The sequence below is a fragment of the Osmerus mordax genome, chromosome 12 (assembly GCF_038355195.1).
Source record: "Osmerus mordax isolate fOsmMor3 chromosome 12, fOsmMor3.pri, whole genome shotgun sequence".
NCBI classification, from domain to species: domain Eukaryota; kingdom Metazoa; phylum Chordata; class Actinopteri; order Osmeriformes; family Osmeridae; genus Osmerus; species Osmerus mordax.
Window position 1 is genome coordinate 13,428,668 of NC_090061.1, and position 21,256 is coordinate 13,449,923.

Sequence of the window (21,256 nt, forward strand, 5' to 3'; positions counted from 1 at the left end):
CAAGATGAGCAACGCTTGGGTAACGGTGACAGTGCGCTATTCATGGGCTCATTTCCTGTCTGAAAGCTCTGCTATGATGCACATTCCAGCGTGCGTGTCGAGGGCGGAGTTTGAGGAAGGAGTGAGACAGTTGACACTTTCCGTCAACAAGGTGACGATTGGTTAACCAGCTCAGCCTTGTCATCCATAGCCTGGAGCTGACTAGCGTTAACACCCTTTTACCAGCCTCGCAACTCCCTCCAAACCTGTCTGGTGAAGCAGGAGACAGAGAGAGCAGGCAGAACAGTCTAAGCCTCGGAGAGGGAGACAGTGACAGACAGCACGAGAGGGGAAGAGAGAGAGAGAGAGAGAGAGAGAGAGAGAGAGAGAGAGAGAGAGAGAGAGAGAGAGAGAGGATAATTCAGAGGCAAAGAGTATCTCAGAGAACCAAAACAGGGAAAAAAAGGAAAAAGGAACGAGAGAAAAAAGTTTGAACACGAATAAAGAGAGAGAGACAGAGAGAGAGAGAGAGAGAGAGAGAGAGAGAGAGAGAGAGCGAGAGAGAGGGGTGTGGAGGGGAGTGACAGAAGTGCGGCTTTACAGAGTGTCTGTGAGTGTGTGGGGGGAAAGAAAGGGGTAGAGAGAAAGAGAGAGGGAGAGAGAGAGATCCCCAAAGGCTGTTCCCTAGAGTGTGGCTCCCAGGAAGTTTCTCCACACAGCAGAAACAGTCAGCCGCTATCAGTGTGCCGGCCCCAGCCTCAACAGCCAGCCAAGGCCAGCAGAGCACATAGGAGCAGATAGTGTGCGTGTATGTGTGTCTAAGCGTGTGTGTGCCCAAGCACTAGCCTTTGCTCTGGACGTCAACACACCTCATTTCCTAACGCTGGGTGTTGCACTTGGAGCGAGACTTTTACACACGCCGGCGTTTGAGTGTCGGGGTCAGAGTGCGTGCGAGTCCAGGCAGAGATGACCAGGAAGTCCGTCTCCCTCCCCAGGGGTGGAGCGGCGGCCGTGGCAAACGGGGCCGGGGAGGGGGTCACGGGGAAGGTGGAGCTGAGGAAGAAGGTGACTCTGCTCCGGGGGATCTCCATCATCATCGGCACCATCATCGGAGCGGGCATCTTCATCTCCCCCAAGGGCATCCTGAAGAACTCGGGCAGCGTGGGGATGTCGCTGGTGGTGTGGATCGCCTGTGGGGTGCTGTCGCTGTTTGGTGAGTGACGCTCGCCCGGCGACGGCTTCTCTCGGGGCAGGATTAGGAGGGAGGAGGAGGGGGGAGGGAGGGAGGAGGAGGGATACCAGGTGGGTGGGAGGGAGGAGGAAGTTTACCTGAGTTCAGGTGAATTCTGTTAAAGCATTTGACGATGAATGAAATAGTTTTGAAGTGGTTTTCATCAACCTAATAAGTTATCTTATTTTGTGTGTATTTCTGTCACACTTTATGCTCATTAATTTACTGTATTTGTGTCAAAAGCAGAACAGGCATGTGAGATCACTGATTCCCTGCTTTTGTGAAAGAAACTAGAGTTTATAACACTCAAAAAGCGGTATATCTTGTATATTTTCGGGGGGAGGATGAGATCATTGTTCTAGAATGTACCCAGTTCCTCATTTTGTTATTGTACTTGTCTTTGACATTTTAGTCAATATCTCTGTATTACACACACTATGACTCACACACACGCAAACACACACACACACACACACACACACACACACACACACACACACACACACACACACACACACACACACACACACACACACAGGGAATGTCATATCTTCTGTTATAATCTATTGCAAACACTGTCACACTGTTAATTCAATGAAACATCAAAAAAGATTTACTCTCTTTGTTGACGCCCTGACACAACTCTCAGGTTGCTGACACAACTCTCAGGTTACTCTAACCTTAGGTGTGTAATCCTGTCCTTGCCACTAGGGGCGCTGTGCTATGCAGAGCTGGGGACATGCATTACGAAGTCAGGGGGACACTACACCTACATACTGGAGGCCTTCGGGCCAATGGTGGCCTTCGTGAGACTCTGGGCTGACCTCATCGCTATCAGGTAGGCTGTGTGTGTGTGTGTGTGTGTGTGAGAGAACAGGGACAGACACAAGAGAGAAGACAGGGTGAGGAAGAGAAGCCAAAAGACAGAAAGATAGAAAAACAGAGAGGGGAGGGGGAGTGGGGCATAGAAAGAGAGAGAGAGAGAGAGAGAGAGAGAGAGAGAGAGAGAGAGAGAGAGAGAGAGAGAGAGAGAGAGAGAGAGAGAGAGAGAGAGAGAGAGAGAGAGAGAGAAGGAGGGGCAGCTCAGAGTTGTAAAGCCCGTCTGATCCTGCCCTAGTGTGTTGTTACTGTAATGGAGGCAGGTCAGAAGAAACACACACATAAACACACACAAACACACAAACACATCAACACACACACACCCACCCCAGGCTACCAGGGATTCACACACATGCACGGGTAATAAAGGGGGATTTGATGAGAAGCCTCCTGGTTATTTGATGCTTATCAGAGTCCAGACCAATGGGAGCCCTGGATATCGTGGTGATTCTCCCACATGTGGCTCATTCTCTGCTTTCCATGGGGATAGTTAGCTACCATCAACACTGTGAACCATCTTAGTGAGGGATTTTGTTTTGTAGTGGTCAGTAGTTCCCTTCGTTAAATGTGTTGTCGCTTCATTTGTTGGTTTATAAGCAAATCATGCCTATCACCAGAAATATGTCATGTTGTTTTTGTTGCTATGTAACTGGTAAATATGCAGACCGTTCCATCACTGAAATATTGTTTGAACTATGCACTTCTGTTTGTTGTCTATTCGCTGTACTCATTACACGCTCTCTTTGTCACTATGGATGAATGAATGTCTGCAAAAATATTCTAATGTAGAATTATGAACGGGTAACAAACCCCAGGACAGGAAGCTAGTGGTTGTCATAATGTGCAAGCTGTAGTGAGACTCATCCTGGAGGTGAGGTTTGGGCTCTCTGGGGTGCGCCAGACATGTCCCAGTGAGGGTGTTTGGTCCAATCTAACCCTCTGGAAGTGGTCCAGATATCCCAGCTTTCTCATTCAATATTTCCGGGTCCCACCTTGACCAGCTGCCTGCTGTGTTTCCAGTCAGCACAAGCACGTGCGGGTGTGTTTTGGTGTGTGTGTGTGTGTGTAAAAGAGAGAGGGAGAGAGGAGGAGGAAAACCCTGAGGTTTTTGGACTTGTGTGTACGAGATAGAGTGCTTTTCTGTTTGTGTGTTTACTTCTGTTGAAGTGATTCTGGCTTACTGGCCTGGCCCATGGGTTGTGTCGGGTGTGTCAGGAGTGCTGTGTGTACAAGGGTGTGTCTAAATCCAGTGTGTGTGCGTGTGATTGGCGGGGTGCAGACCTGCAGGTCTGGCAGTGATCTCCCTGGCGTTCGGCCAGTACATCCTGGAGCCCCTGTTCATGCCTTGTGGCGTTCCTCCCCTCGCCATCAAACTGGCCACCTCCATCGGAATCAGTAGGTCTACTGTATGCTAGCTGTAGCTGCACGGTACACATACACTGAACATTTCAATGAGAGCCAAGTGTAAATGTGTTCATCTGAGTGTATGTGTGTGTGTGCGTGTGTGTGTGTGTGTGTAGCCTCCGTCATGTACCTCAACAGTATGAGTGTCAGCTGGACAGCCCGTATCCAGATCTTCCTCACCTTCAGCAAACTTCTGGCCATGGCCATCATCATCGTGCCTGGCCTGTACCAGCTCTTCAAGGGTAGGACTCGTCACCATCATGTTTGGGTTCATCATCATCATGGGCATCTGGTTATTATCCTCACACACTGGAAATGTATTCCGTAAATATTAAATATTAAGTATAAAGACTCACATTCAATCATCTGTGTTGATTCCCTGTGTGTGTGTGTGTGTGTGCGTGTGCAGGGGAGACAAAGAACTTTGAGAATGCTTTTGAGGTCAGCAACATTCAGCTGTCGGGCCTCCCCCTGGCCTTCTACTCTGGGATGTATGCATACGCTGGCTGGTACGAGGGCTCGCTCCTCTTCACCTCCACGTCACAGAGCGTCGAGCGTCACGTCCCTATCCTCCTCCTCACCAGGAGGGGAATAGGGGATAGACTGAGGATGATATTTGAGGATGAGAATAGAGAATCTCATCCTCAAATATCATCCTCAGTCTATCTACCGTCGACAGCGAAACTGTCTTCGAACACAGTCACTTTTCGTGGTTTCTTTTCCGTGGTGTAGAATCCCAGAGTTTTTACTTCCTGTTTCCTGTTTACAGGTTTTACCTCAATTTTGTGACAGAGGAAGTTGACAACCCTGAAAGGTGAGTTGCTCCCTCGTTTCTTTAGCATTTATTAGCTTTCTTTCAGAAAGGCACACTGCACATAAATCAGTTTAACAGCACTGTGAAGTAAATTCTGGGTAAATATAAATGACTGCCGACCTGCTTTAGTGCTCGGAGTGTAATTTCGTCACTTTTAGCATCTGAATTACCCACCAATTTGGATGTTTTCACATCACTTCAACGCCACTTACATGCGTAAGGAGCTACATATAGCAGCCTTTTCTGCAGTCTCCAGTCTAATAAGAGACCTGGCACAATAAGAAGAGACATGAGCTTGTTAAAGCTAATGACATGGCTTGGGCAATTCCTGAGTTCTCGCTTTTCCACAGGACTGTGCCATTGGCCATCTGCATCTCCATGGCGATCGTTACTTCCTGCTACGTGCTGACCAATGTGGCGTACTACACCGTGATGTCAGCAGAGGAGCTGCTGGCCTCTCCGGCTGTTGCCGTGGTGAGGGATTGAACAAGATTTCTTACTATTGGGTGGTTTGATTAACTCAGGTTCCATTTAAAACCCTGTGTAAGACTATTGGCTGTGCTACTGTTATGGATAATGGCTACTGGCCATTAGTTTGTGATGGAGTGAAGTGCTTGAAGCAGGTTGACTGTGGTCTAACCCACACTAATCAGGCATGCATAGTGCTCTCTCAGGTGAGTGTGGATCAGTGATCTGTGGTGTTAGATTTCCTACCCTACGGCCTGCTTTCACGAGGTCATCATTAGCAGACGTTGCAGGACTAACACTTCTTCAAGGCCAGGACACCCTAAAGCGCTAAGTGCTAAGCTAATGTGCTCCAATCACTCTTCATGCTAATCTAATTAGCTCCCTTCTGAATGACTGCACCTGAAGTTACACTGTGTTCTGGTCTGCTTGTAAACCTGTCTGCTGCTGTGGGGAGATTCATTCAGTAAAAGCACTGTAATACGATCAGGCCTTCATAAAGGCGTTAATCTCATTACAGACTTCACGTTGAGAGGAACTAGGAGACCTTTAAGGAAGTGGGAGAGCCTTCAGTTTTTCAGATGAGAAATTTAAATCCTTGTCTTTGTCTACTGTATGTCCCTCCCTCCCTCCCTCCCTCCCTCCCTCCCTCCCTCCCTCCCTCCCTCCCTCCCTCCCTCCCTCCCTCCCTCCCTCCCTCCCTCCCTCCCTCCCTCCCTCCCTCCCTCTCACTCTCTCTTTCTCCAGACGTTTGCAGAGAAGTTGATGGGGAACTTTTCAGTGGCAGTGCCGATCTTTGTGGCCTTATCCTGCTTTGGCTCTATGAATGGGTGTTTATTTGCCTTCTCAAGGTAAGCTGTGTGTGTGTCTGTGTGAGTTGGTGTGTGTAGGTGTTTGCATGTGTTGGTGTGTGTGTGTAATCATGACTCAGTATCAGGACAGTATGATTAAATACCATCCCTTACTCACATAATGTACTGCAGGCCCACATGCAGGACACAATGTATTTCTCAATGTTGATTGGGGTTTTGAAATTCACCCATTTACACGGGGAATATAAAGGAAGAACTATACTTTTACAGTTGGTAAACAGTATCTGACAAGCACTTCTAGTTTTGATGGGAAGCAGCCCCTCACACACTCACACACACACACACACACACACACACACACACACACATACACACACACACACTGCACAAACATACTCTTTCTTTGTCCTGTGCTAAAGACACATGTGCAGGGGCATTGTAAATGAAAATGAGAAATAAATATGACAGTTAGAAAACAAGTTGTGCGTCTGTCCTTCCAGAATGTTCTATGTGGCGTCGCGTGAGGGACACCTACCTGAGGTTCTCTCCATGATCCACGTCCGCCGACACACCCCTCTGGCTGCCGTCATCGTCCTGGTCAGTGGACATCGCTTCCAACACGATCGGAGTTGCAGAGGCTGGTGGTTGCTTCAGATAAACCCCAAATAACGCGTTGTGTTCCATGTGATGATTGTTCTTTCTGCAGTACCCCATGACCTTGTTCCAGCTGTTTGTGGGGGATATCTACAGCCTGTTGAACTTCATGAGCTTCCTGCGTTGGCTATTCATAGGCGTGGCCGTGCTGGGCTTGATCTACCTCCGCTACACTCGGCCAGACATGCACCGGCCCTTTAAGGTTCGGACAGAACACACACGCACACACGTATACTCACACGGTATCCCTATCTCTTTTCCTCTCTCACTCCCTTTCTCTCCATATATGTGCTCTCCTCCTCGCGCTCTCTTCTTCCCTCCAGGTTCCACTCTTCATCCCGGCCATTTTCTCCTTCACCTGCTTCTTCATGGTGTTCCTGTCGCTGTACTCGGACCCTGTGAACACGGGCATCGGCTTTGCCATCTCCCTCACAGGCATCCCGGCGTACTACATCTTCATCGTGTTCGACCGCAGACCCAAGTGGCTCCAGAAGGCTCTAGGTAACGTCCCTCTGCAGCTCCTCATCTTAGAGAAGCTTTCATATGAAATACAGGATCATATCCTTTTAAAATACTCATATGATAGGACGTGATAGACTTGAAATGATGAAACCCCCAGTCGTTATAAAGGTAACAACATCTTTTCGGAATTGTAATGACAGTTTTGTCGTGTTAAGATCTCTCATGTACGTTAAGCCTAGTTATGGCCTTGTTTCAATAATCGAAACCTGTCTCCAGATTCTCTGAGCAGATCGCTGCAGATCGTCCTAGAAGTGGTTCCAGCCGAACACTGACGGCGCTTCAGAGATCCACAGGATCCCTGTCATCATCCTCCACAGATCGACCCTCTCCACCCCCCCCCCCTCCTCCCCTCCACCATCCCTCATCCCCTGAACATTATTCAGTGACTCTCTTCAACCGTGCCCAGCCCCAGACATCCATGATCGTGTTTGATCAGCCCAGCCGCGTGACATCATCCGCTGTCGTCCGACTGATTCTCCACAGCGTGTCCCCCCCCCCCCCCCACACACACACACACACACGCTACAGCAGGATTTCACTGTGTCATCATCCTCCAAACCGTAGCACGCAGGGACCCGGACCTGACAATGGGAGTTCTTCACCTCAGGCCTCCTCTGCCATTTCACAGAATAAATGATTATGAAGCTTGCCCCCCCCACCCACACTTCCACCCCCCCCCCCCCCCCCCCCCCCGTGACCTTATCTAGGCAAACTTATGGCCCAGGCTTGCCACGCTCACACATTTCCCATTCAACATTAGCAATTCAACAACCGCCTGAATGCCTTCCTCCTCTTTTCCCCCTCCTCCTCCTCCTTCCTCTATCCTCCTCACTCACTCAAGCATATATGGGAAACTAAAGTGGCCGCCCCCAGCCAGGTCTATCTTGGACTGGCTGGCTCGGTGAGCCTGCAGTTTCGAGGACGAGAGGGAAGGGGGAGGGAGGATGGATGAGGCTGTGGAGGTGGCGTCCCTGGGTGGGATTTGCAGGTAATCCATCTCTGTAACCGCTGCCCTTCGGGCTGCCATTCTGCCCAGAGAAGCCCAGACGTTTGTAAATGCCCAGCTTTTACTGCTGATGAGACGCCACGGTGCCGACAAAGGGAATCCCTGCGAGCTGCGCAGCGTAGCATAGCGCCAGCTAGCCTTAGCCAGCTAAATTTAGCCAGCTAGTCTTAGCCAGCTAGCCTTAGCCAGCTAGCCTTAGCCAGCTAGCCTTAGCCAGCTAGCATTAGCCAGCTAGCCTGAGCCAGCGTCACACCTTAGCCACGTTAACAGCCACCACAATTGTAGTGACAATTGTTAGCGTTAGCCACAGTTGTTAGCATTTCTTGCATTCAAACAGCTAGTGTTAGGCAAAGTTGTGTCAGCACAATGACAACAACAAACCACAAAAGGTCATGACTAAACAGCTGGCCTGATTCATTGTCAAAAGAACTGTTAGTCATTGTGAAAGGTTGCACCACATGACACAAGGGGCATTCCAGTCTAGCAGGATGATGCAGAGAAACACAATGTTCAAAATATCCATTTCCAGTATTACATAGCAAAGTTTTTTTTTATGAAACCTTAAAAATCTTACTGAACATTATTGATTAAATGTCTTTGATTGCTGGAGTGGACACATGAACAAGTTTTTGTAGTTCTGAAAAAAATAAAGATTTTTGCAGATAGTTAACATGTCAATGTGTAATGGTTTTCCCTTTGGGATGTTAGAGAAGCCTTTATAGGTCTTTGTCACATGATTGTCAGTGAATCAATAATTTTTTTCATAAATGTTTTATTTAACCTTTATTTAACCAGGTGAGCCGATTGAGAACATATTCTCATTTGCAACGGCGACCTGGCCAAGAGAAAACGCCATTGAGAGTCAGTTGGCTGAGCGGTGAGGGAATCGGGCTAGTAATCCGAAGGTTGCCAGTTTGATTCCCGGTCATGCCAACTGACGTTGTGTCCTTGGGCAAGCCACTTCACCCTACTTGCCTCGGGGGAATGTCCCCGTATTTACTGTAAGTCGCTCTGGATAAGAGCGTCTGCTAAATGACTAAATGTAAATGTAAAACGCAAATGTGCGAAACAACATACAGTTACACAAAAGTACAAGGCACAAAATAAGGAGTGGAGCCCAGCTGGAGCCCACTTAGTTTGCCCATCTACTGCCCATGTGGGGCCCAACAACAAAGCCCACTCTGAACCCATGCCCAGCCTAAGCCCAAGCAGCCCAAGTGAGGCCCATGTGGGCCCCAACTGGACGTGTTTGCAGGGACCGAATGAACTTCTTCCGTAGTTCTAAGCATGCAAGGAATGAACTTGAAGGATATGATTGAAGAACAGGAGGGTGTTCTGAGGGTTCTATACTATCTGAGGGTGCCTCAGATAGTATAAATATTGTTGATGTCTTCGAATATCAGAATCAGAATCATAATTGTGTTTAATCGCCAAGTAAGTGTTCACAAACAAGGAATTTACTTTGGTGGTCAGGTTCATACAGTAAACATAATAAACAAAAGGGTTAGGGTTGTACAACAAAATACTGGCAGAGCTATAAAATTGTTGCGGAAGGAAATAAACTGTTTTTATGGCGTGAGGTTTTGGTCCTGATGGACCGCAGCCTTCTGCCGGAGGGGAGTGGCTGAAACAGAGTGTGTCCAGGGTGGGAGGAGTCCCACCCTGGAGGGCCACAATCTTCCTCGCACGCCTCAGGTGTGCAAGTCCTTGAGGGTAGGCAGATTGCAGCCGATCACCTTCTCAGCAGTGCGGATGATACGAGATGCTGATGGAGGAGGTGAGGATGGACTCAATGATGGCTCTGTAGAAGTGCACCATCATTGTCCTTGGCAGGATGAATTTTTTCAGTTGCCGTAGGAAGTACATCCTCTGTTGTCCTTTCTTGGTGAGGGAGCTGATGTTCAGTTCCCACTTTAGATCCTGGGAGAGGATAGTACCCAGTAAGCGGAAGGACTCCACAGTGTTGACTGGGGAGTCGCACAGGGTGAAGGTGGGTGAGTGGGGCTGTATTCTTTCTAAAGTCCACAACCATCTCCACTGTCTTAAGAGCAGTGAGCTCTCAGTTGTTCTGGCTACACCAGGTCACCAGGTTGTCAGCTTCCCACCTATAGTCAGACTCATCCCCACCAGAGATGAGCCCAATGAGGGTGGTGTCGTCCGCAAACTTCAAGAGTTTGACAGACGGATGACTGGAGGTGCAGCTTTTGGTGTACAGGGAGAAGAGCAGAGGAGAAAGGACGCAGCCCTGAGGTGATCCGGTGCCGATGGACCGGGAGTCAGAGATTTGTGTTCCCAGCTTAACTCGGACAGGAAGTCTGTGATCCACCTGCAGGTGGAGTCGGGCGCGTTCAGCTGGGAGAGCTTGTCCTGAAGCAGGGCGGGGATGATGGTGTTGAAGGCAGAGCTGAAGTCCACAAACAGGATCCTGGCGTAGGATGCTGGGGAGTCCGGGTGCTGTAGGGTGAAGTGGAGGGCCATGTTAACTGCGTAGTCCACAGTCCTGTTGGCTCTGTAGGCAAACCAGGAGGGTCTCTCCTGGACCCTCCAGGAGAGGGTCCGTAATGGCTTTGAGGTGTGCGCTCAAAAGACTTCATTACCACAGAGGTCAGGGCGCAGATCTGTAGTCGTTTAGTCCTGTTGGCCTTGGCTTTTTGGGCACAGGAATGATGGTGTGAATGAATTTAAACGACATTGTCACCTGCTGTTGTTTGTGTATCGGTGTATGTGTTTGTGTGAGTGAAATTGAAAGAGAGAGAGAGCGAGAAAGAAAAAGGAGAGGGAGAAAAGAGAGAGATAGCTATTTCTCCATGGAAAGGGGATCTCTGGCTTGCACAGCTTGCATACTCCTGGTGTGAATAATCTGTGGTAATAGAGCCATTCTACCCAGCATGCTGGAAAAACAGTCTATGCCAGGGAATACACACGCACACACACACGCACACACACACACACACACACGCCTGCAAGCATGCATGCACACACACATGCAGGTACCTGCTGATACATACACACACATGCACACACATCCACACACGCGTACACGCACACACATAATCAGTGCCAGGAGGCTGGCTGGGAACCAAGAGCTAATGCTCTCACACACACATGTGAGTGAGCACACTGGCAGAGTCCTGGCTGACAGCCCAGAGCAAGGAGAGCGTCCCACAGCTAGTGCACAGCCAGGATTAGGCAAACTGCCCAATCCCTCTGTGTGACTGTTTGTGTATGAGCGTGCATTTATATGTGTGTGCGTGTAGGATTCTATTGTGTCTGTGAGCACTACTATCACACACTAAGTATTTACTTCCTCATTGTGCAATACTGAAAGGCTGAACTTGCCCGTAAACGTGCAGCTTGTCGGTTGGTTCACGGAAAGCGATTTGGATTCATTGCTAGGTTACACGATCTCAGCCGTGCTCCGGCGGGGTTGCCTCCTATTCCTCTTCCTTTTCTTTCCCAATTCCTCTTTCCCTCCACATCCTTCACCGCTGATACTGAGCAGCCATCCGTGACCTCCTCCTCCGCCTCCCCCTCCTCCTCTTCCTCCTTTTCCATGTGCCATTCTGTCTCAGCGCCGTCCGGATCGTGTACGTCTGACCTTTCGTTTTGGTGGGCAACAGGGTGCACGCCGTGCACAAACGCACCCACACACACACGCACAGACAGACACACACAGACACGCACACACACACAGACACTCACAAGGATGTACACAAACAAACGAAGGCATTTAGACACGCGAACGCGCTGCCATGTACGCACACACCCGCACACACACAGACACACTGACACGCAGACACATTCAAACACACCCACACACACACACGCCCATACATGCACTGTTCCTCCATGTTGTTAAATTGTGTTATAAATCCTTGTGCTTCTATTTACAGACAGTGGACATATCAGGTCAGCAGCAACATCCGCTGCCCAATTAGCTACAGTTTGTGCACACTAAAGCAACCAAAACAGCACACCTCACAAAACAGCAGTCCTGATTTGTCTCCCTGCAGTTCAGTCAGAGGACACAGGGGGGCGCTACAGTGCAGTCTAACGGTCTCATCCCCCCATCAAAATTTGAGTTTTTTCTTTCTTTTTTTCCCCGGTTGCTTCCAAACCTGAGGCTTTGTCGTCTGAGTCATTGCATTCTTCTTCTTTGTCCACTTCTGCTTCATATTAGCTGAGGGGCCGAAGGGGGCGGGCGAGGAATGTAAACACTGCCATCCCTGCCTCTCTCTCTCTCTCTCTCTCTCTCTCTCTCTCTCTCTCTCTCTCTCTCTCTCTCTCTCTCTCTCTCACACTCACATCCCATTGACTTGGTTATTAGCTTGCTTCCACCTAGTCTCCAAACTTCTCTCTTTGTCTCGTTCTTCAACGAGATCTGTAAAATCTAATGGGGTAGAGATGATGAATGTCTTGTGCATGCGTGTGGTGAAATGTTGTCATTAAGCTTGACGGCTATTATGCTTACGAAGCCATGAGACCACAGGCCACAGATCCCAGCCACTAGATCTTCGAGTCGGATGCTGGAAGCCCACTGGAGGTGCTTCCTAGACAGAGAGCCTGTGACCCTCTGACTCCTAAAGGTCACCCAGGCCTTCTGGGGCCCTTGGGGCTTTCCAACCAGGAAGTAGGCAGGAATTATTAGTGGACCGCTCGACCCAAACAAACAAGTTCTGCCATTCATAGACGGATTGCTGGGATGCCAAAGCATAGGTGACCTTCTTCCAGGAAGTGACCTGGTTAGTGTGTGAGGTCAGAGGTCAGAGAGGTGGATTGGGGCTATGTAACGGGACTGTATGGAGCTTTTATCAGGAGAGAGGGGATGTGATTCACTCCAGTATGATAGACGAAGGGGCACGCTTCTGTCTACAGGATGACTAACCAGAGTAAATGTGCACCAGGGCTTTGAAAGGCAAATGAGGGGCTTGGGAGAGTGTGTGTGTTAGTGGATGTGTGTTTGTGTGACTGTTGAGGCGGTGAGGGTTGAGTTTTATATGAAGGACCATAGGGCTGAGTAGATCAGGACGAGTGTGTGTGTGTGCGTGCGTGCGCGCGTTTCTCTGTGTATTTGTTTCTATGCTAAGGTAAGATTTACCTGTGCTTTTTTTGCACAGAAATAATGAGTGTGTGTGTGTGTGTCTGCTGTTGTGTGACAGAGTATTTAAAATCGTGGTGGGAGGCCCCGAGGTGTCTGTGTGTGTGACAGAGGACCTCAGCAGTGAATCACCTCCGGAGCAGAGGAAGACAGGAAAGGAGACTGTGTGTGTGTGTGTGTCTGCGTGTGCGTGTAGGTGTGTGTGCGACTGGACAAGAATGTGTGAGCAGGAATGACAGCACACAATGATCCGGCATGACAACACATCTTTTAATTAAAATACAACACTGGCTTTCTTCTCCCTGGGTCCTTCAGGTTATTCGCTGGCGCATGAGAAAATAAACCGAACATCCACACACAGACACGCACACGCAAACACCGACACACACACAGCCCTACTTGGAACACCAACAATAGTTTTCTGACCATATACGGTCAGCCCTTAAAGAACTCTTCCTGTCACGTGACATGGTTAAGATGATAGCAGAAAATGAATCGGCTTCATTCCTCAGGCGGGTTATCTCAATGCAGTCGATTTTCTCTTCATGTGCACTTGACAGAGCGCCTGGCTCCTCCCCGCTACTCTGAGGGTGGAGCTGCAGGTGTGTTCTGGTTTAGAAAAGAAAGTTCTGGAACAGGCTCCTTGTTGCCTGGCAGAAGTGCAGATTTTTGATAAGAAGCTCCAACTCTGAGTCCTATTGGCTGGCCGGGTGTCTAGAATATGACTCACTGTTGCCATAGTGTTGCTACTTTGACTGGGGAGGAGAGGGAGAAGGGAGGGAGAGTGAAGAGAAGGAGAGGAAAGAGGGAGAGCGAAGAGAAGGAGAGGAAAGAGGGGGAGAGGGGGACGAGCAGAAGCGGGGGATAGACGGAGAGAGGAGAGGGAGGGAAGCCAGGGCGAGGACGGGAAGGTAGGGAAGGAGGGAGAGGCGGACGTGTTGTCCGATTGGGATGCACTGCACACATGGAGAACAGGTTCCCTCACAATGACGAATTCATGAGCTCCAGCCCCCTCATACCTGCTGCCCAGGCTGTGGTCTCAGGCAGACTGGCAGCAGGGGTGGTTCCCTCTGTGGCCCAACAGGCACACACACACACACACGCATGCACGTACACTCACACCAATACACTTCCACACACGCACCCAAGGATGGGTATTTGTGTAAAAAGTTGGCAAAGCAAGGTGAAGCCGGACTCAGGGGTTAGAGTATTTAAGTCTCCTTAGAGGGCTCTAGTCTGTCCTCCTGTGTAGGAACCTCATTCTGCCCTTTGATTTATGATAGCAGCATCTATCCTGTTTAACACCATAATAAACAGACAGTGCTGCTGTGACTCGGGGGAATGGAAATGGCCTCTAAATGATTAAGTGTAGGATGTGGAGCTGTATATTGTGTGATTATTTTAACATTGCCCGCGTGCTCAGTGTGTGCGTGTGCGCGTGTATGTACATATTGGCGACAGTGTGGGATAGCGCTTGACCTCCATCTGTATTTGCAATAAAACGTGCGCGTCTGGGGCACCCCCCCCCCCCCCCCCCCCCATGGTGACTGGGTGATGACGGAGATAATAAAGATTGAGGTTACCGAGGTTACTGCCGCCACATGTTGCTGCCTTCGCCTGCTCCCGGAGGCCTGCTGATCTATTGGCTGGGGCTCCCCGTGGTCCAAATGAAATAGGACACGGTCCATGCGCTCCGACCGCGCTCCCAACCCCACTGTGCACGCCGCCGTGCCCCGAGGTGATTTGTTTGCATGCATTACATGCCAGGTGGTGGATACATATTGTTATAGCGGTAACCTCTAGAGTAAATAAGGCCATTAAAAAGAAGGGGGGAAACCCAGAGACGGTGAGAAGAAATACACCCTCTCACGCACGTGCGCCGACCGCGGAAGTCCGACTCGGGACTGTTCTCGCACAGGTGCGTACGCGCGCACGTGCACACGCACGTGCACTCACAAGCGTGCACACACACTCACTTTAATCTCTACTGTGTTCTCGTGTGCCCCCTACCCCCCAACCACCCACTCCTTCTGTGTGTGTGTGTGTGTGTTGTTCCCTGTAGAGTCCCTGTACTGTCTTGAGTCATTACTGCTGCATGACTGGCAAACTGGACCGCCAACATGCTTCTCCTTCCCAGTGAGGCAACCTGGTGTGAGTGTGTGTGTGTGACACCTTAATGGCCATTGTCGGAGGGAATCTGAGCGTGATCAGAACCAACAGGAGCCAGCAGTCCGTCCCAGAGGTTGGACTCCACACAGAGATGAAAGCCCCGATTGTGGACTTTCAAAATCACTCTCTGTCACTCGCTTTTCTTCCTTCTCTCTTTGTCCCCTTCCAAATGCACACAAGCGGACGTCCAGAGAGAGAGAGAGAGAGAGAGAGCGAGAGAGAGAGAGAGAGAGAGCGAGAGAGAGGGTGAGGGAGGACCGAGGAAGAAGAAAAAAAGAATAGAGAGAACGTCACAAAGAGAGGAACAGACAAGCTCGATCCAAAGAGAAAGCGACAGACGACGGGGGTAGTGCTTCTCCGGGAACGTGAACTTCAGCAGGCATTCGTCATCTCCAGAAGCCTGCTGTGTGGCAGAGCGCTGGATGTTTCCGAGGAACCGCCGGCTGGGCTCAGGACAGACAGGCCACCGATAGGCCTCACTGCAACGCCACCCACTGACATCCAGAACAACACGGAGAGATGCGTGTGCGCACACGTACTTGTGTGATGTGTGTGCGGACGCTGGGGATGTGTGTGTGTGTCAGCGTACACGTGTTTGTACAGTATGTGTGTGTGTACCGTGTGTGCGTACCCCGTGTGACCAGTATGTGTGTGTGTATCCTGTGTGTGCGTGTACTCCGTGTGTGCAGTATGTGTGTGCGTGATGCAGAGTGTGTGTGTGTTTGTGCCGTACGTGTGTGTTTGTGCTGTACGTGTGTGTTTGTGCTGTATGTGTGTGTGTGTTTGCAAGCTGAGACGGGGAGTTTGTGAGGGGCTCATCTGGGCTCCTCAGTGCACTCATCCAGCCTGATCCGGAGAATCGGGTTCTCCCGGTCTGGATCACTTCCTAAGCTCTCTTCTGAGTGGTCCAAATACCAGGGTCAGCCCCAGATACACTGGCCCAAAGCCCCACACAGCACTGGAGACAGCCGCTGGCATGACAACTGGATCACGTTTTGAAATATTGCAAATGAAAAACTGTTTTTCATTCATATCCTTTTTTTTCTTTCCCATTCTGTAAAGAAGATTGGATATTGTAATAGCAGGAACAGCGAGTCAGCCCCCCCCCCCCCCCCCCCCGCACCCAACACCACCCCCCTCCTTCCCACGAGATAGACAAATGCCAAATGATGAATCCCTGTTTCTAGGGTAACTCATCTGCGCCAACCCTCCAGAGGTTCCTAACTTTCTGTGCTTAAACTTTCACGTCTGCCTACATATGCGTTTGAGAGATAAACATTTCTGTCTCCAAGACAACGTCTTCCTGATTTGGGCCCTGGAGGGGCGGGGACATAGCGGGGCATCACCTTTCCTGGTTCAGCCTCATCAACTCTCTCCCAGGGCCTCATGGGAAACGAGATTGAGGAACAAATACCACTAATTACCGCCTGCATGCATGATGGGATGTGTAGTCATTATCAAGCGGCGTATGGATGACGGTGTCGTTTGAGAATGAGGGAATGTACACGTATAGACTCACTGCTAATGACCAAAAAGTGGAGAAAAAGAAATGAGGGAGGCTGAGAGAGAGAGAGATGTGTACACATTCTCACCTCAAATGAGGCACAACAACAGCCCCAGGAAGCAACATAATATGCAGAATCAAATTAAAAGTCTTAGAATGAGGGAGCGAGAGAAGGGGGGGAGGGGAGGGAGGGGAGGGAGAAAAGGAGAAGACGTGGGCGGGTGAGGGTGAGGGTGCGAGAGAGAAAGAGAGAGAGAAAAGAGAGAGAGAGTGGGAGAGAGAGAGAGAGAGCGAGAGAGAGAGAGAGTGGGAGAGAGAGAGAGAGAGAGAGAGAGTGGGAGAGAGAGAGAAACTGGCTGCAAGAAGGACGAGAGGGAGTGAGTGCGTGAGGAAGAGAGTCAGAAGAGACGGAGAGAGGAGCGGCTGCCACCCCTCTCCCTGTCTTGACAAGCATAATTGAACTAAGGGCTCCCACCTGTAATGGGGAACTGAACAGTCTGACACAATTACAAGTGTAGGATCACAGTGAAGATTCTTAGAAGGTTTTTGCAGCTACCGACTTCCGTTTCCTTCATTCCCCGCGCAGCGAGTGCTTTGATTCTTGAACCAATTAAAGTTTGGGTGCTTGTCGGAGAAGAGAGAGGAACAGCCACTGGGCAAATGTTCAAACGTTCAAACGCTCAAGTTCATCAAGACCAGTGCGACGAGAGAGAGAGAGAGAGAGGCAGACGTCGGGGCGATCGGCCGTTCTTTGAGGGATTCGGATTCAAGTTCAATCAGGCAAGCAAATGAGGCCGGTGGTGTATGTTGTGTGTTGGGAAATGGATGGGCACACACTCCTCAAGCTCCTGCCCACAAACTGTAAAGAGATATCAGGCCCAAAACATCTGTAGAGACAGAAAGAGAAAACTAGTAGTCGCCCTCCCTCGTACAGTGAACACAAATACTTGTATTATAAGGCATAAACCTTTTTCCTGAGAGAGATACAGCCTTCGTTTGTAAAAACACAACTCAAATGATTGTGTATTTCTAAGAACTTGGAAGAAGAACACAGTCTTGTTCAAGTGTGTGAACATTTTGCAGACACAAAGATGTGTACGGAGCTGAGAGGCCCAACGCTGCCATGATGACAGAATCAAAACGGGCCGTGCCCTGAGCTTGTTAGCCACGGTGGCTAATAGAGGTAGCCTAGGCTAGGACTCAGCAAGTGCTAAAGCAGTTGACCCAGGGTAGGATGCCAGTTGGCCAGCTCTTTACCCTGAGGGTGCCAGGTGCATTCAAGAGCTTTCAGAGGTTGTGTGGGATGGGATGTCATTGGTGGAGAATGAGAAGCAAATCCCTGGAAAGGCTGAGGCTGGGAAATGTTGATGACCATTGATATATGCTACTGTGGTACATGTTACGTGTGTTAATGATATACTGTACATGCTATGTGTGAGTGTGTGTGTGTGTGTGTGTATGTACCGATGCTTTACAGTAGTGTAACGCAACATGACACTCCTGACCTAACCTGGGGCACTGTTCCACCTTCACATATCAGCCTCAAGGGGGAGTGAAGCTTCATTGATTTTCCCATTGGACCTTTGATGAAAGATTCGGGTGTAAAACTTGATTGCCTTCACGTGGTTTTTGGTCGGCTCCAACAATTTCTGATCTCCTTTTAACACGTACGCCTACGTTCCAAAATAATTGTGCGTGAAATAATAGAAGGATTGAACATTCCCTTATTCCATCTGAAGGATTACAGTCAAGGATTACAGTCAGATTTTCAGATATAGAGAAAACAAATCTGTATTTAATGAGTAGGTGTAATATGTAGTATATGTAATCAGAATGTATATTGGGTTATATTGTCACATCAGCTGATGGTTTGCTAGGCAACCCAGGGGGATAGTCCCATGTGATTGGCTAGCTAGCTAGCTAGTTGCTTAGGGGTTAAGGGTGCTAGGAGAGATTTCCAAAATCTAAAAGTAACAATGTTAGCCACTCATTTACACGTGCTGATATGTTCACATGCATGTATAAATATTTGTGTTCAAGTAACAAATTGCTCATGTAGATGTTTTGAGTTCATTGTGTACGGACTGCTACTGTTAGACCTACTCACAGATGCCCCCTTCTGAGGATCTGGAACATATATATACACTGTGTATATTTACATTACATTTACATTTATTCATTTAGCAGACGCTCTTATCCAGAGCGACTTACAGTAAGTACAGGGACATTCCCCCCGAGGCAAGTAGGGTGAAGTGCCTTGCCCAAGGACACAACGCCATTTGACACGGCCAGGATTCGAACCAGCGACTTTCTGATTACTAACCCGATTCTCTAACCGCTCAGCCACCTGACCCCGCTCAGCCACCTGACCACCTGAATATGTATATATTTACACATGTATGCATACACATAAACGTATGTACAATGGAAAATGTGTCCAAACTTTTGACTGGTACTGTATATATATAAAAAATTGCAAAATTGCACTTTTACACTGCCGCACAAATACAAAAGACAACAAAAAAAAATACATCAGACAACATTCTCAACTGTATGTGTATACATATACTTGGCATTCTATCTGGTCTGCCGCATGTTGAGTTACAGAGTTGAGTTGAAGACTTGCTGGCAATGTAAACCAGTACACACACACACACACACACACACACGAGCAGTCTTCATGCAGTGTTTGAGTTGCCTCAGTATCTGACACCTTCACACAGACCATAGTGTAACCATCAAAGGGGATCCAGTCAGAACTGCTTGGCTTGACTCCCAGCCAGGCACACACACACACACACACACACACACACACACACACACACACACACACACACACACACACACACACACACACACACACACACACACACACAAACACACTGATCTAAAGCTGACAGTAAGGAGTCGTCCCCCTGGTCGCTGTCCGTCCTCTAAACCCGTCCCCCGTGGCACGTGGCTGATGTTATTTGGATCCACACCGTTGACGTCACTTATTATTATCTCTCATGAAGCCTGTTTCCTGGACAGGCCTGGCAGGCCACGCTGACCTTTCTTCTGTCCAGGCTTCATCACTGGCCTAGTCCCTACCCACACACACTCTCCTCGTTAGTGCTGGAGTGACGCACACTCCCCGCACAAACACACACACATTCTATGTCACGCCCCCCGGGGCCAAAGGCCTAGCGGAGAGAGAGAAGGAGAGCGGCTTTGGAAGAAAATGATCTTCGGTGTCCATCCGATTTCGAGTGGTTTGATATGGGTCTAAGTGTGCGGGGCCTGTGTTGTTTCCTGTGGCGTTCCAACAGCTGCCCCCCCTCCGCCTTCTGAAGAGAGTAACCCAATCTGACGCTCCTTTGACAGCAATTTTGCCGGAGAGGGGGAATACAGGGAAGTTTTATCCATCCTTCTTTTCATCCCTTCTCTCTCCCTCCGTTTCTGTCTCTGCGTTGCACTCCTCCTCTGATCCCAGAGCCTGGTTCCCGCTTGATCTTCTGGGTGGGGGGGAGCAGGGAGGTGTGTGCGGTGCGTGTGTGTGTGTGTATGTGTGTGCGTGCGTGGGGCGGGGCATAGTGAGGAAGAAAGGATTCGGGGGGGGGGGGGGGGGGGCATTGTCTTCCACGTTTGTGTGTGTGTGTCTGTGTGTGTGTGTGGGGGGGGGGTGATAGAGAGAGTGCGAAAGAGACGGCGCAAGAGTGTGTGAGAGCGAGAACGAGAGAGCGCGTGTACGTGTCCGTGCGCATGTGTGCGTCAACACGTGGTGTCCGTGGGGGCAAGTGTGTGCGTGTGTTGAGGGAGGGGGAGGGGGGGCACACGCGAGATGTTGTGCCCCCTGCTCTGGTTCCGGCTCTGGGGAGCTCCTTTGATAACTCGCTGCTCCTTGGGGCACCAAGACTGGTTCTCAGCGTGTCAACTTGCACTGCAGCCCTGGGTGTGTGTGGGTGTGATTATGATGGTCTATGTCTGTCTGTGTGTCTGTCTGTCTGTGTGTGTGTGTGCCTGTTCATGTCTGTGTGCGCCCACACTCTTTGCTCCTTCAGAAGTCCTGGGCCAAGCCAATCAGCCTGGTTCAGACAGGGTTTAAGAGCAACTGTCGGAGCCGTCACTCCAAAGGCTGATGCAAACACAGAAATAACCGAGAAATATCAGAAGAGAGGAGGAGAGAGAGGGGTAGAGAGGGGGGGAGAGAGAGGGGGAGAGAGAGGGGGTGAGAAAGGGGGAGAGAGAGGGGAGAGGGGGGGGGAGAGAGGGGGGGAGAGAGAGGGGGAGAGAGAGGGGGTGAGAGAGGAGGAGAGAGAGGGGGAGAAAGAGGGGTGAGAGAAGGAGAGGGGGAGAGAGGGGGGGGAGAGAGAGGGGGAGAGAGAGGAGGGGAGAGAGAGGGGAGACAGAGGGGAAGAGGAGAGGGGGGAGAGAGAGGGGGAGAGAGAGGGGGAGAAAAGGGACTGAGAAAAAAGATTTGGAACAGGCTCAAGCTCGACACCAAGGGGCACAGGAGCATAGTCATGGTCACATAAAGAGGAACAGACAAGAGCATCTGTGTGTGTGTGCGTGTGTCTGTGTGTATGTGACAAACCATTCATTGTCCAATATTTGGGTTCATCCACTACGAAACATTCATTACGAAAGTAAAACCGATCGTGGACTGGAACAAACGTTCAAAAGGATGTGGATTCGGAACTTGAGATGTTGGAAAACAGTCCTGCACACTCAAGGTCACGT

General features: G+C 49.8%; 2 protein-coding genes across 2 annotated transcripts in view; both read left to right on the plus strand.

The window, feature by feature from the left end:
* The first annotated feature begins 432 nt into the window (after positions 1-432).
* On the plus strand, positions 433-7,211 carry slc7a11 (solute carrier family 7 member 11). The gene is made up of 12 exons (XM_067247248.1): positions 433-1,192; positions 1,922-2,048; positions 3,369-3,484; positions 3,610-3,735; positions 3,903-4,002; positions 4,263-4,307; positions 4,658-4,781; positions 5,520-5,623; positions 6,085-6,181; positions 6,291-6,440; positions 6,562-6,739; positions 6,977-7,211. The coding sequence occupies exons 1-12, from the start codon at positions 946-948 to the stop codon at positions 7,030-7,032; spliced, it is 1,470 nt and encodes a 489-aa protein (XP_067103349.1). The 5' UTR covers positions 433-945; the 3' UTR covers positions 7,033-7,211.
* Positions 7,212-16,505: 9,294 nt separating this feature from the next.
* Positions 16,506-21,256, plus strand: part of LOC136954580 (uncharacterized) — a 16,678-nt gene continuing 11,927 nt past the window's right edge. Inside the window, exon 1 of the mRNA XM_067248203.1 lies at positions 16,506-16,534. Coding sequence (XP_067104304.1) covers positions 16,506-16,534 — 29 coding nt within the window. The remainder of the gene's footprint in view (positions 16,535-21,256) is intronic.

Excerpts from the sequence above, each read along its gene's own strand:
- slc7a11 (XM_067247248.1), top strand. The coding sequence starts at position 946 with ATGACCAGGAAGTCCGTCTCCCTCCCCAGGGGTGGAGCGGCGGCCGTG. Across the intron at positions 1,193-1,921 it reads TGGGGTGCTGTCGCTGTTTG|GGGCGCTGTGCTATGCAGAG; the intron begins GTGAGTGACGCT and ends CCTTGCCACTAG. Across the intron at positions 2,049-3,368 it reads GCTGACCTCATCGCTATCAG|ACCTGCAGGTCTGGCAGTGA; the intron begins GTAGGCTGTGTG and ends GGCGGGGTGCAG.